The sequence below is a fragment of the Theropithecus gelada genome, chromosome 5, assembly GCF_003255815.1.
Source record: "Theropithecus gelada isolate Dixy chromosome 5, Tgel_1.0, whole genome shotgun sequence".
NCBI classification, from domain to species: Eukaryota; Metazoa; Chordata; class Mammalia; order Primates; family Cercopithecidae; genus Theropithecus; species Theropithecus gelada.
Window position 1 is genome coordinate 115,659,652 of NC_037672.1, and position 15,272 is coordinate 115,674,923.

Here is a 15,272-nt window from a genome sequence, read left to right on the forward strand (position 1 = left end):
CATATATATTTATAGTACATTTGAAAATCTTAGTGTAAAAATAGGATCAAGATAAATCTTTACATGCTCTAATTAACATTTGCTTGGTCTTAGGAGCACGGCATTCCGACGGACATGGGCTACGCTGTGGCCCCTCACCATTCAGGCGTCTACCCTGTACATGTTCAACTTTACGAGGCCTGGAAGAAGGTCTGGAATATTAAAATCACCAGCACTGAAGAATATCCACATCTGAAACCAGCTAGATACCGGAGGGGTTTTATCCACAAAAACATCATGGTGAGCTTCCTCCGGTATGCATAGGGTACAACTAATTCTGCCAGATTTACATTCCTCACTTGAAGAAAGAAAAAAACAAATGCTAGAAGCATAAATGTAGGAAAATCTCCAGGCTGCAGGAAGCATATTTGTCATATCTAAGCAGAAGATGTTTTAATTAAAATCACTTCTTTTCAATTCTTCAAATATAACTGAAAAAGGTTTCGTTACTGACATTGCCACTGGTAAGCAGGCACTGATGTTAAAATACTAAAAAAAAATTACATTTAACTTGCAGATAATTTTTAGTAGACATCACTTCTTCAAAATGTTATTCAGTATGAAAAACTAACACCAACTCTGTCTATATTAACCATGCTGCTCTTTGACAAGCCAGTCAAACTGTGTTCTTCTATTTACCATGCCAGGCTAAAAAAAGAACTCAACCATTTGCAGCCAGAAGCCACATGTGAAGCCCTGCATAATCATTAACATATAATAATGCAGAGTAAAAATGACAGGTGATGTTAATTAAATCATTTGCATACATCATCTAATTCTATCCTGGGCTTCTCTGTTTTGTTTTTTACAATTTCAGTAAATGTATATTGTCAAAATATGCTACTACCTCCAAAAGTAAGTAATGAAATCCTAATTTCTTCCCAAATCAGAGAACCCTAAGAAAGTCCTGGTAAAGCTAGGAATGGGCCTCCTAATTTAGAATCACACACTGGGAAGAAACACCACAGAAGAACACTATGTGATGAGCCACCGCAACACTCTGTTGAACTGATATGTCTGAAGAGATGTCTACCCTCTAGAATTCGGTTATAACTGACTTCTTTTCAGACAGTTTTTCAATGTCTGCAAAAATTACAGAATGGATAGACATATAGCTTAGATCATCTCCCAGCTTGACTTTTCCCTCAATAAAAACTGTTGTAAATGTTGGACGGGGACATAATGGCCACATTTTATCCCAATATGCCCTTCCTCTGTACTGAAAATGAACTTACTGTGGCTCAAGCTGCCAGAATTCTGACCAGAGGGAGTTTAGAAGACCTGGGTTATATTTTTTCATTTCTCCTGAAAACACATTTTATCTATATTATAAATGCATGAATCCTGAGGTAATCAAGGCTCTAACAGCTTTCCTGTTTTGATGGAACTGTCCCTGTGGGTCTGCTTTTGCAGCAATCTGTGGAAACCTTCTATATTTGGCTTGTGGGCTCTTGGATGAGAGTTTCCAAGTGGGAAATGTTCAGCAGACAGTTGATTACACAATAAGCGAGAGAAAACAGGGCTAGGAGCCCATTCAAATAGAGAAGCAAGTAGAGACCAAAGGAGCCAATATGCCCTCCTAGGGAGAGAATGCATCTAGAAATAGGAAACTGAGGAGTGAACTTTAGATCACATTCTTATTTTGTTGTATGAGAGCAGTTTTTTTCTGATGATCCATTCCCAAATCCAACTGAAAAGGACTCATTAATCTTCCCTTCAAACTAGCTATTGATTGTGCTATTATCCTTAATTCAATTCTGTAATTCAAACATCATTCTCTCCCCCCACCACCACTTCCAATCAGTGTCTATATTTCATCAATAATTCCTTTATATCTTTTTTATTTCCTTTCCCACTGCCACCATCTTAATTTACTTCCTTGACTTTCATGTGTTAACTCTGGTGCTGCTTCTTTCTTTATCTATTTACAGGTTCCTTCCACCACCTCACTGCAGTCTATCCCATAGACAGTGCCAACCTTTTAATCTTTCTAAAATGCTGCCTTCATCCTGGCCTTCCTAACCTTGATTAGTTCCAGTTGCTTCCATATCCCCTAATGTGCCCTTCAGGTACCTGAAAACCATCTGGACTGTCTACCTTTCTATTTCCTATTTCCCTGTAGCTGAAACACACTCACTCCAACCAAACTCCATAATAGTATTGCTATTACCATGCCTGTGTCATTCTTTCCACCTTGAGAGACTTTCTGGCCACTGTCTACCTATTTCTATTCCCTTTATTCTTCAATATCAAGTCCCATATCTTAAATAATTGAAAACAAAGCACCTTAGTATATAGCAACTCAATACCTAACTCATACCTACAGGGATCTTATTCTCCTCTGAATTCCTACAACACATCATTTTTTCATCAGGAATGTAAACACCAATTACACTTTAAGGTGTTTGAGCCCTAACCAAAGTCTCTGGACCCCTAGTTTTATTGCATTTTCAACTGAGTCATTTTCCTTCAGTCAAGACTTGATGGAAACCAGCACTCTATACTCTAATCCCTGGTTGTTGAATATGACTCTCTGGAAAGAACCAGTATATTAGTCCATTCTCACATTGCTTTGAGGAAATACCCAAGACTAGGTAATTTATAAAGGAAAGAGGTTTAATGGACTTACAGTTCAGTATGGCTGGGGAGACCTCAGGAAACTTACAATCATGGCGGAAGGCAAAGGGGAAGCAAAGCACCTTCTTCACAAGGCAGCAGGAAGGAGAAGTGCAGAGCAAATGGGGAAGAGCCCCTTATAAAATCATCAGGTCTCGTGAGAACTCACTCGCTATCACAAGAACAGCACGTGGGAAATTGTCCCCATGATTCATTTACCTCCACCTGGTCTCTCCCTTGACATATGAGTATTATGGGGATTACAATTTAAGATGAGATTTGGGTGAGGACACAAACCCTAACCATATCAGCCAGAGACCTCTAAGAAATTAGACTACACATTCTGTCTACTTACTGATTTTAATGGAAATGCCCATTGGTAGAGACTATCATTAATCTTGCTGTAAACCCTCTAAGTGGTCTTTATTGATATCTCCCCAGAAGTATTTGTTGGCAGTTGCTCCTGATTGAGCCATAGGTACAGGATATTGGCTTCAGTTCCCATTGGCCAAGATTCTTGTTGATCATGGCTTTCATAATGAACCCCCAGTTATTTTCAGCAGCAATAAGGTTCCCAGGGGTTCATCGGCATCTCAAAGTTTGATTTTGATACTGTTACATCCCCAGAACCAATTCTAGGGGGCAGCCCACAGCAGAATGCCTAAAAATGTTTCTCATCCTTTCTGTAGCATAAGAAAGCTGTTTCAAGGAACATGCTCATCATTCGGTACCACTGCATTTAAGGAGCAAGGCAGTGGAATATGACCCTTACCACACTCCTGATTATCTCCTTAGCCTCCTGTGGTGGTCCACTGACTCCCCTAGGGCTCTCTATGGGGTTCATACCCTCAGCAGGAGTAGTGCTCCTGCAGTTGCAGGGTAAAGCCTGCCACTTCCTCTTCACTGCATTGAAATTCAAATAATTTGAGAAACAGACAAAATTCAAACATCTTTTTGCTTCTCTCTTCATTTTGCATAGAATCAGCTAGGCAATCAAGTCCCAAAGATGGCTCTGTATATATCCTATAATTTTCCAAGCAAAATACTCAAACTGAACCCTAGAAGTGATTCAGTCATAGTCATACACTTTTAAAATGTTAAATGGCATTTAACACATGTGAGCATTTTATTATTTAGCTTTTGGGTCTTTCTCATTACCCCGATATAGCTTAAATCCTTCAAGAGTAGAAAATATATATCTTTCTGCTCTCTCACATGGACTGGCACAGAACTAGCATATGGATCTAGCATTCTAGCATAAAACTAACTCCATGCAACATATTAACATAGAGTCCACAGCTAGTTCCACTAGCACTTAACTAACTCTATTCTGTGGGCTAGCAGAGAGTTTGGAATAAATATTTGTAAAATAAATGAATAAATGCTATATAAAGCATTTATTTATTCCGAATGCTTTCCAAATTCAAAATTTCATTTTTAATTTCCAAATATTACATTTATAATAGTTGTTAGGAAATAAATGTAATTCCGTTAGAATGCATTTGCCTTTAGTTGTTTTTTGTTATTGTTTTTGTATATAGATAGGATAATGAGGATGCATAATGCTTTTAAACATAGACATCATCAGAGCTAATATTTTGTGCTTAAACAGAAGTTTTGTAACTATTTTATTAAGATAAAATAGTTTCTAAGGATATAACTTCTACCAACTTACCAACATAAATAGGATATATAGAGTTTTGATTTATGCAGATATACTGATTGAGCTGTCTGTCCAAGGACTAGATTATACAATAGATTGTATTATATAACCAGTATTATATAATACTGTCCAAGGGCTAGATGAAAATTTATTTTAATACACATTCAAACTAAAATAAATAAATAAATAAATAAATAAATAAATAAAACTAGTATATTTCTACAGGGTTGAAAAACATGTGAGGTCCTGGACAGGTAGTATTTTGAAAGCACTTACTGAACCAAATGTGCTTTAAGAGTAAAGACATAAAACATGAAGATTGATTTACTTAGGACAATAAGCAGAAGATCTACCCCTATATGATTTTGTAACATTTGTAGCTCTCTGAAGTATACTCGTTAATGTTCTGCTACTTCAAATATGTAGTGACAAACACAGGTCACCATGAAGTCATTGTAACATATTCTGCTTAAGGCTTTACCATCTTGCACAACTTTAATTCACACCTTTTATAATTGCAAAAGGCTGTAAAAATTTGAAAAATCTTACCACAAGTGTATATAATTGAAGCAGATAATATATATACAAAGGATGAAGAGAAGATCTTTTACTAAATGACCTTTTATCATTTTGTTGCTACACTTTCTAAAAGTAACAAGCCAAGTGGATAATCTCTTTCTTACTGTAGGAACTGGCAGGCTTCACACTTAGAATCTGAGGTAATTACTATAGCCTGCAGTAGTCCTTTCAGACAAGAACAGATACTGTGATTTATGTCTCAAATATTCGTTCTAATTTAAAATGTCATTCTGTAAGGAGCACATTGAGTTGATAATTGACTTCATTTTCTAATGCATGGCAGAATTTGGCAGAAACTATTTTCTTAAAATTCTTGCCTATTAGGATTACAGTATAGCACGACAATCCAATACCTTTTTAAAGTCTCATTTTTACTTCTTTTTTTTTAATCTCTTAAGATGCTAGAACCTACTAGGCCTCATAATAGAAGTACTCACTTTGATATTTAAAACAGACAAGTAGCTAAAATAACACAACACCCATTTTAGTTTTAAAATATTTCTTCAACTTTCTTCACTATTCCTTCCATATTAGCATCACCTTCTCTTGCCTAGAGTATGATAGATTGTCCAGGCACTAGTTAGACCTGAATAATTCACTAGCTTGTGCATCATCTTCCATGAGCAAAAAGCTAAGTTTCAACAAATTGATTGGAAAAAAAAGCTTTTCCTTACTTTTTTCATTTTTCCTTCAGGTTCTCCCAAGACAAACCTGTGGGCTTTTCACTCACACCATTTTCTACAAAGAATATCCAGGGGGTCCTAAAGAGCTGGATAAGAGTATCCAAGGAGGGGAACTTTTCTTCACTGTTGTCCTCAACCCTGTAAGTACTTTATTCTCCAAATAAATAGTGAAAAATAATAGGGCTGGCAAAAATCACCCTGGCAAAGAGGCCAGGGATTGGGTAGTCATCAGCCAAGCCAATATGAAGTTCTAGCTCTGAAACAGTAGTAAAAACGAAATGGAACCATATCTAGAAATGGGGACAAACCAATTCTACAAGTAGCAGTAACATGAGGAACTCATGGCGGAACCAGGGAAGTGCTCCAGAGGATCCTTCTCTGCATTGGAAAGTGATCAGAAGCTTTTATGGAGAATAAAATTTTTCACCTGTAAAACTCTCCTATTTCCACTGGGAACCAGTTTTTGTTATTGTTGCTGCTGTTGTTGTTGTTTTCCATTTAGGCAACAGTTACCTCTATTATTCTTTTTATTTTACTATTTAAAGTTAATGTAGAAGCAAAAGGGTAGAAGAATTGGGTAAGCAAATATAGTCGTATCTTCTACTTCATGTTAGATCTCGTCTTGCTAGGTCCTATGCTGAAGCAGAGCAGGCCTATTTAATGGGCTACTCTTTTACTTCTTCATACTTGTGTGTCAGCTCCACAGTAAACCATTTGCATATATTGCTGCTTGAGGCAAATATTAGAAAGTTGTGTAGAGAAATAACAAATAGAAGTAAGCTGTATAAGGAAAAGAAGGGATTTTATTTCCCTTTTGAAAATCACTATCATAAAAAGTAAAGCTAAGTTTATTTATCAGAAGATGTATGGGTTTGCCCCTGGCATTGGCAATATTCAAGATGAAAAAAAAATTATTTCCAAATGTAAAAAAAATTATCAGTAAAAAAAGTTGGATACGATTGGGATAAATTGAATAAAATTTGCAAAACCACTCTCTTGACCTTAGTTTTATAGTCCCTGCAAATAAAATTGCAAATAGTGTTCACCATCTACTTGTACTCAAGGAGATTTATTGTGTTTAATTCTGCTTGTATTCATCTACTATACTTATGTTTTAACTCCTAGAAAATGAGATAGAAGAAAGAGTAACTCATCTTTGGACAAACCCTGCTCGTGTATTCAAAAATGGGGATAGTTTGGAGGAGTGTGATATTTGGACTTTTGGAAGTTTATCAACCTTCAGATCCCAAAAATACAAATAACTCTGGTTTGAACATCAGAAATATAATAACTCCTCTAACTTACCTATTTTCACAAATGGAAGTATTTTGAGTCTCCTTATACAGCTTTCTTCTCTTTTTTCTCATTTCAACCAGTATAGTAATACATAGTCAAAGAGAGTTAAACCAATGCCTGGTTATGAACTGAAGAAGCAGTTAAAACACTCTTAAAATGCTAACATTTTCACCAATAATTTTAAGCACTTTAATCTATCACCTGTAAAATTCTGATGTTTCACATTTACTTTCATCATAGAGCAACAGGAGTATTAACAAATAATCATGAACTTCTTAAAAGTTCACCGTAGGATTTTATCTCCAATTTCTAAACCAAATGAGTTTCATTTAGCATGGAAGAAATTCAAAGTTAAATCATTCATGTACAATGGATTTATACTAAGAATTTCATCCATTTTGTGATAAGAAATATTACACTTTTTACTAATTTAAAAACCAAATTATTGTCTTTGTTTTTAAAAACCTTACAGTAAAGTTTATGTTAATCTTGGACATTAATTGGACTAACTGAGCAAATTCTTTAACAAACCTCCCTACTTTTCAGGCCTTTATCAATGATATTTGGCAATTTTATGTCTTGAGGAGGAGACTCATAGGAATAAAGGTGGCGGGTTGGGGGAGCTGCACAAAACTTGTTCTTTCCTGATTCAGAAAACTTTCAGTAGACAATTATTTTCAGAAAAAAGTCCCTAGACTCAAAATAAATGACAAATCTTGTCAGATGCCACAAGATAAACAAGGAATCCAAAGCTAACGTTATCTGGCACACCAACTCTAACACTGGAAGCAATTCTACTCACCTGGAGACAAGAGGTTAAGAAGCCCACATCTGGATTCAGCCCACGTCTAGCCAGAGGGAGAACTGCTATCATTAGTTAGTGATACCTGTCTTGGAGAACAGAGTAAGGAGTAGTGGCATGTTTCCCATGAATTCTCCATCCTGAAATTAAGTGCTTGGATAAAGTTTATATTGAAACTAAGGAAGATCCAGATGCAGTAAGGCATGCCAGTAATTTAGCAAATGACATTTTTTATTAGGCCAGGATGAAAATGAGAAAACCTTGATGGAACCAAAGTATACATTAGCTGCAGGAAAGTCATGAATTTTAATTATAGTGGATTTGAAAGATAGCCATTGTAAGTTTAATACCCCAGGCCTCAATTAGAAGTGCCCTTTTCTGAGAATGCCAAGTGAAGTTATCATTTACTACAAAAAGGTAGATGTGTATTGGACACATGGCACTTAAATACATTCGCATACATTTGAGCTGAAAATGAAAATATAAACAGGACTTTAGTTAATGAGGGTTTAAAATTTTTACCATATGTCAACATAATATCAAGGTGCAATAAGTTACCAGTAATGGGGTGAGAAAGGGTTACAATAAGGTGTCCCTCAGAGTTAAACTGGAAAGATCACAGCAAAGGTAAAAAACTCTTAAACAGAATAACTCTCTGGCCTGAAATGTTCTAACATTACCAAAATATTTGTCACTGTGAAAGAAAGAAGTATCAATCAAGTGAATTTAACAAAATAGAGAATACAAAGACGAATGTTAGCACTGTCTAGGGGAGAGAAAACTTTGGTCATCTCTGAATAAGCCTTTCCAATGTCACAGGCCTGGACCCCTCTCACGTAGGTTGGATGCAGGGCTTTTGATTAATAGACTTTGAGGTTCAGATCCAGCTGGGGGAGGTGGACCTAGCAGGCTCCCCAAACCTGGAACCATTAAGATTTCAATTTTTCTAATTCTGCCTTTTCTGATTCTAAACCCAACTGATGACTTCCTCATTATGGTTTACTTTCCCATGTAGATCCTACTATAGGAAAAGAATATGTTAATCATAGGAAATTGTACTCTCCGGGACAATAATTTGCAATATAATTTTATAAGTTTTATTTTAATTGATCAATTCTTCCCATGTAACCGGACTACCTGGAAAGAGCCCTCTAATTGTATAGACAGTAATTGTAGAGTATTTCAGTTCCTCTCTAATTTACAGTTACCCATTTTAAACTAATAGATGGTATCCTGTTTTTATTTATTGGTTTCGTGAGCTTTTGCTAATTTGATTCTGTCCCAGAAAAAAAAAACTGACTCTCTCTACAAGTGTGCTGAATCAGGTTTTGGAGCCCATTGGTCAGAAACAGACCTCAAAGTGTTTGTTGATTCACGATGGTAATGAGAGTTACCTCATGATGTACCACGGGAGAGAGCCACTGGAAGTACCCCAGAGTCACTGCTAGCAACACACAGGCATGAGATTTCTACACAAACATGTAATATACCCAGATACAAACATTCTTGATCAATTTACAATTATACAGAGTACTCATATATATTTTCAAAAATTGTGAGAGTCTGTTTACTTTAGATACTTATATAAAATAATATGTAGAAGGGTACTAAGAACTAAAACTTACGAAGATAACAAAAAGGATTAACTGGCAATGACTGCATCTGCTCTCAGCAAATTAAACTCTATATAATATATGACATATATACTTAGACAAAAGGAACTAGTAAGACTATAGTGTTCATTTTAACAAGTTTCCAGTTCCACCTATCTTAGGAAGATGCAATAACAATTAATTAATATGCTGATTGAAAAAGTTCTGGCTTAGACAGGTTTGTACTTCTTGTGGGAGCCATATTATCATCTCAAATGCACTAAACAAAAATGTCACCTTTTTGCTTCAGTGTTCTTATTTCTAATCACAAGATGTGATGAGTCTTTGCTTATGCACTTGTTGAATAAATAGACTCCAGGTATTGAGTCATTAACAACTATAGATGTAGAACACTTTGCCTCCCTTCCACACACTTGATAATAAAGTCAGTGCTTACCTATTAATCCAAAAAAGCAGCTATGGATTGCCACAAGATTCATGCTGATGGGCCGGGCGCGGTGGCTCACGGCTGTAATCCTAGCACTTTGGGAGGCTGAGGTGGGCAGATCATGAGGTCAGGAGATCGAGACCATCCTGGCTGACACGGTGAAACCCCATCTCTACTAAAAATACAAAAAATTAGCTGGGCATAGTGGTGGGTGCCTGTAGTCCCAGCTACTCAGGAGGCTGAGGTAGGAGAATTGCTTGAACCCAGGAGGCAGAGGTTGCAGTGAGCCGAGATCGTGCCACTGCACTCCAGCCTGGGCAACAGAGCGAAACTTCGTCTCAAAAAAAAAAAAAAAAAAAAAAAAGCACTCCGGTATTACATTTGTTTGGAATTCAGGTGAAGCAAATCCCTGACTGTGTAACAATATTATGCCTCCTTCATCAAACCATTAACCATCCCACAGAACCATTAGCTAACCCCTTTATGCACACATTTTATTAAATGCTTTTTGTCTCTGTTTCTCAATTTGATATAACATACTTCTACCATACCCTACATACTCTCCTACCTGAATCCCTAAAAGTTAAATCTAAATTGTGTTTCTCTTATTATAAACATGGATGTGAATAGAGTGAATATCTTAAACTAGGATTAACACATAGATTGATTACAACTAAAATAAAAAAACAGAATTCACTCAAGAAGAAAGCCTTTATGAAAAGAAATTAACCCACACTGAAATTGAAAAAAAAAAAAATCACTGTAATTTGTATATGTGTATGCGCTTATCTATAAAATTCACCTGAAAGGAAATAACATTTTGTCCTAATGGGAAGTTTTATGTTTTTTTTTTTTATTTGCTAGTTCTGGAGCACATTCTAATAACAGGAAACCCTTTACTGAAAAATAAATAAATGATAATAACTTTAGACCCTAGAAAAGTAATTCCTGAACATGCCTAATAGTGAGTACTGCCTGAGATGCTTGAATTTTAAAAATCCAGACTTAATGCATCAGAATCTCCAGGGTTGAGCTGGGGCTCTGCATACTCACCATGTGCTTTAGGTGAATCTTAGGATCAGGCAAATAGAGAAATATTGCCGAGGAAGAAAACGGAGAAGTGATTTTGGTAATCAAAGATTATCAAAAACTGTTATAGAAATTGTAGACCTAGAATCAAGGTATCAGAATGGAAGCTGACTCCAAATCTGCAATAGAACTTTAAAAAACAGTAAGAATTAATGTTTTCCTAAGTGACCAGAGAACTCTACCTTAAACTGGATTTTGAAATAGTGTTTACTGCTGTTCATCCTAAAAACTCAGTGTAGGGGTCACCATCCTCAGGAAACCTTTTCTACTCTGATTTAGAGGCCCCTCCTTGTGTTTCTATAGCATCCTCTGCAGACTCTTGCAAAGTACTTATTATCCTGCATCGTAATTGTGGGTTGTATTAGGCTGTACGCTTGTGGTCCTAGAGAATGTGTCTTTCATTTCCAAAACTATTCCAGTGTCTAAACATAATACCTTGTACCTAGTTTTTTATGTTAAGGAAGAGAAATTAACATTTCTAATGACCTGATTTAAAAAGAAAAATGAATCTATTCAAAAAAGGAAATCTGAGTCCTATTAAGAAAATTCTCAAGTCAAAAGCATAAGGAAAATCTGTTTCCTGAATTCAGTGGGGCTGAATTATGTATTGTTGTGTACTATTCTTTACACATGCATTTGTCTTCCCGTATAGAAACTCATCTATGTTGAGTTCTTATAGTTTAAGGACTAGAGGCTCATTCAAGTTACCTCAGGTAATGGGACTCTAGGAAGTAATGTTACTTCAAGTAATGTGGAACTCCAGAAAGCTACACATTCGGGAATCATAGGACCTAGAGGGTGTTCTGAGTCCAAGGTAGCTGCAAGGTCCATAAAAATGAGAATTGCTTTAACACTTATGAGTTTTTTATTATTGAAATTTTTCATTTAATTTTTCTGGGCCATGGTTGACAATGGGTAACCAAAACCCTTGATACGGGGCCTACTGTAAATATTTTTCTGATGAGGTCACTTTACTTACAATAGAAATTAAAGAAGGTAAAGAAAAAAATGAGAAATACTAATATTAATCTTGCCTTAGTGCTTTATTATGAACCCAAAGATGCTTTTCACATATCTTTCTCTTTTCTGTACACCTGATCACATTATACATTCCTTCAAAAAAAGTGCTGCTTGTTTACGATTTCTGCAAGACCATTAATTACTCTTACAAATGGCCCAATATGAATGCATCACATATTCTCCATATCAGAATTCAGCCCCAAATCTAACTGCTTACTGCCTCATCCTCCGGATTGTCAGGTCGAATTTCCAAGCAAGGGAATCCACTTGCTTCAGCTCACCTTTCTGAGTCAGCCCATATCAGTCCTGGTCTTCTGTGAAATGTCCGTTCTTCGTTTATAACCCCACATGCCCCCCACTTGTAAACTATGACTGAGTAACGGCTGCCTAAGAACCATCCTCCTAGCAAAGACTTGCAAGGGGAGGTGCTATGCAGCTATTAGCTTGATCTGAATCCTGTGAGAACAGTTATTATGGTTTCCAGCCAATCCCACAGATTGGGAGTAAACTGAACCTCTTTGGAGAGGCTCAAAAGATTCATTTTGAAGCTTATAAAGTCTAAGTAGAATAAGTAGCTCTCTTAGATGGGACTAGTTAATTTTATCATTTTAATATATGTATTGCTCCATACTCACTTGGAATGCAAGCTCCAATAGGGCATTTACATCTTGTGTTTTGTTTACTCTAAACCTCAACACTAGGAAGAGTTCTGGCATTATAAGGTGCTTAAAAAATATTTTATAAATGAATGAATGAACGTAAATGTCCAAAAGGGAGGGGGGAGTGGCCAGTAGCAAAATAAACTATGTTCACCCTTATGTAATAAAATGCATTATGCAATAAAATATGCTTTATAATAAGATACATTCAGGCATTTAAAAACATGTTGTATAATAATTTTGGCCGAGTGTGGTGGCTCACTCCTGTAATCCCCGCACTTTGGGAGGCCAAGGCGGTTGGATCCCCTGAGGTCAGGAGTTCCTGACCAGCCTGGCCAACATGGTGAAAACCTGTCTCTACTAAAAATACAAGAATTGGCCAGGCATGGTGGTGAATGCCTGTAATCCCAGCTACTCGGGAGGCTGAGGGATGAGAATTGCTTGAACCCGGGAGGTGGAGGTTGCAGAGAGCCAAAATCGCACCACTGCACTCCAGCTTGGGTGACAGAGCGATACTCCATCTAAAATAATAATAATAATAATTTTAATGACATGGGAAATATTTGTGATCTTCTCAATGGGAAAAGTAAATTACAAGAAAATAAGATATGAGTATGGAAATAAACTAGAAAGAACTCAGCAGAATGTTAGCAGTAGTTATCCTAGATCACATGATTGAAGATGATTTCCATTATCTTCCTCTAATTTTTATAAAATATCTATAGTGAACATCTATTAGTGTTATAACCAGAAACTTCACACACACGAACACAGAGACACAACACACACAGAGTTACACAATAAATGCTACATTAAAAATAATAATAATCATCTAATAGTGATGTACATAAAATAGAATTATTTTGTGTTGTTGGCGTACAGGAATAGAATTTCTATTTACTCAGTTCCAATTGTTCTGTATCTGTAAGTCTCATATGTTGCCTATCACCTGCCCCACAGTGTGATTATTTGTGTGTGCATCCTTTCTACTGTATAATGGGGCATTCTTATTACACAGGTAATCTGTGTGTGTTTCATCTTTGTGCTTTCCATTGTGTCTAGATCAATGTTTGAATCTAATAAGAGGTTGCTAAATGTATTTTAATGATTGACTAAATGCATGAAGAGTTATATTTCAGGGGTATGACTTGCTTTAAGATATATCCAAATGTGAATAACAAGCTGAGTTTTAATAAAACTGCATTTGGCAGAGTCTCTGCTTGCAAGTAAATGAAATTTAGACTTCAGAAAATGTTTAAGAGGCCCTAAATCTTTAGCAGGTTTTCACAAGTGATGATGAAATTTACCTGACACAGAACAAAGGATTATTAAACTGGAAAAGACCATGAAGGTTATCTATCAATCTCCTAATTTTTGGTGAACTAGAGTTCCAAAAAGATTATTTAGTTCGCTCCAGGTAGCTTCTATAGTATTCTGACCAGAACTCTATTCTTCCTGACTCTTAGTTCACCACTTCACCCACTACAACACACTGTTTCTGCACTCCTGGCTAAACTGGTCTTGATATGATGCACATTCCTTCTTGATATGACTCAGTGACCTGGTACTGAAAAAATCTGAGTGGTTAAACATGTCAGGCTATTGTCTAAGAAAAAGCAAACCATCTCCATGTAGGGTTAAAAAGCAAAAAACTAGTCCTTTTGAGAAAGGCTGTAATAAACACTTGCAGTTAAGGAAAAATGTGTAATGTACTTTTAAAGAACTACGAATAAAGAATTATGTTCTTTTTATCTTAAACCAATACATTGTATTGATGTTAATTATAAAATGGTAAGACTTTTAAATTTATAAAGCCAAAACATTTTATTTCATTTCTTTGCTATCCTCCATATCAGCCCTATTTTTCTATTATTAATGTTCTTCATTACTAACTGTGGTGTTATATACAGCAGGTCCTTGAATAATGCTGTTTCCTTTAATATCATTTTGTTATAATATTGATAAGGAAAAAATCAATTCCCATCCAGGGCCAATCTGTGTGGAGTTTGCACATTCACCCCATGTCTATGTGGATTTTCTCCTGATACTCGGGTTTCTTCCTATATCCCAAAGATGTGCATATCAGGTTAACTGTCCTGTATAAACCGTGATGGAATAGCATATTGTCCAGGGTCGGTTCTTGCCTTGTGCCCTGAACTGCCAGGATAGGCCCGGCCCTGGCCCCCAAGCAACCCTAAACTGGAATAATTGGGTAAATGATTATCTTACTTGTTTTTACTAACCTTTCCTAAATATATGTAGAGCTCACATTTATTTCAATGTTTAATATTAAAATGCTTGTGTTCCTGTTTAGAAGCTGGGTGATGTTTTGGGGGACAGAAATATGTCATAGGAAATTAACTGTTGTTTAGATTATTTAAGCATTGGTAAAATTGGTTTTGTTATATGTCATTTTGTTTACAGTTTCAGTTTCCAAGAACCTACCATTAACATTAAGTGAGAACTTACTGTTATTACTTGCCACTGTGAGATTAACAAAACCACAAGAAAGCATGATTAAGTCGTTTTGACCTCCATAGTTAAGAAAAATAGGAGTATGAAAACTTTCAAGTTTTTGGAATGGATATTATCTTAAAATGTAAGAAAATAGATATTAAGTTGGAGAAATGAATATTATGTTATTTTTTGTTTAATCCTTTGATAGTTTCCCATAACAATCAGTGACACCCAGTAGCAAAGATTTTAATTCCTAAATACTATTTATTTAATTCCTAAGTACTAAATGCAAAATGCTCATATTTTAATTCCTAAATACTATTTCTAGC

At 35.9% G+C, this 15,272-nt stretch overlaps 1 protein-coding gene across 1 annotated transcript in view; it reads left to right on the forward strand.

The window, feature by feature from the left end:
* The window catches only part of NDST3 (N-deacetylase and N-sulfotransferase 3), a 213,106-nt gene that overhangs the window by 101,801 nt on the left and 96,033 nt on the right, over positions 1–15,272 (forward strand). Inside the window, exons 5-6 of the mRNA XM_025385288.1 lie at positions 94–279; positions 5,592–5,720. Coding sequence (XP_025241073.1) covers positions 94–279; positions 5,592–5,720 — 315 coding nt within the window. The remainder of the gene's footprint in view (positions 1–93; positions 280–5,591; positions 5,721–15,272) is intronic.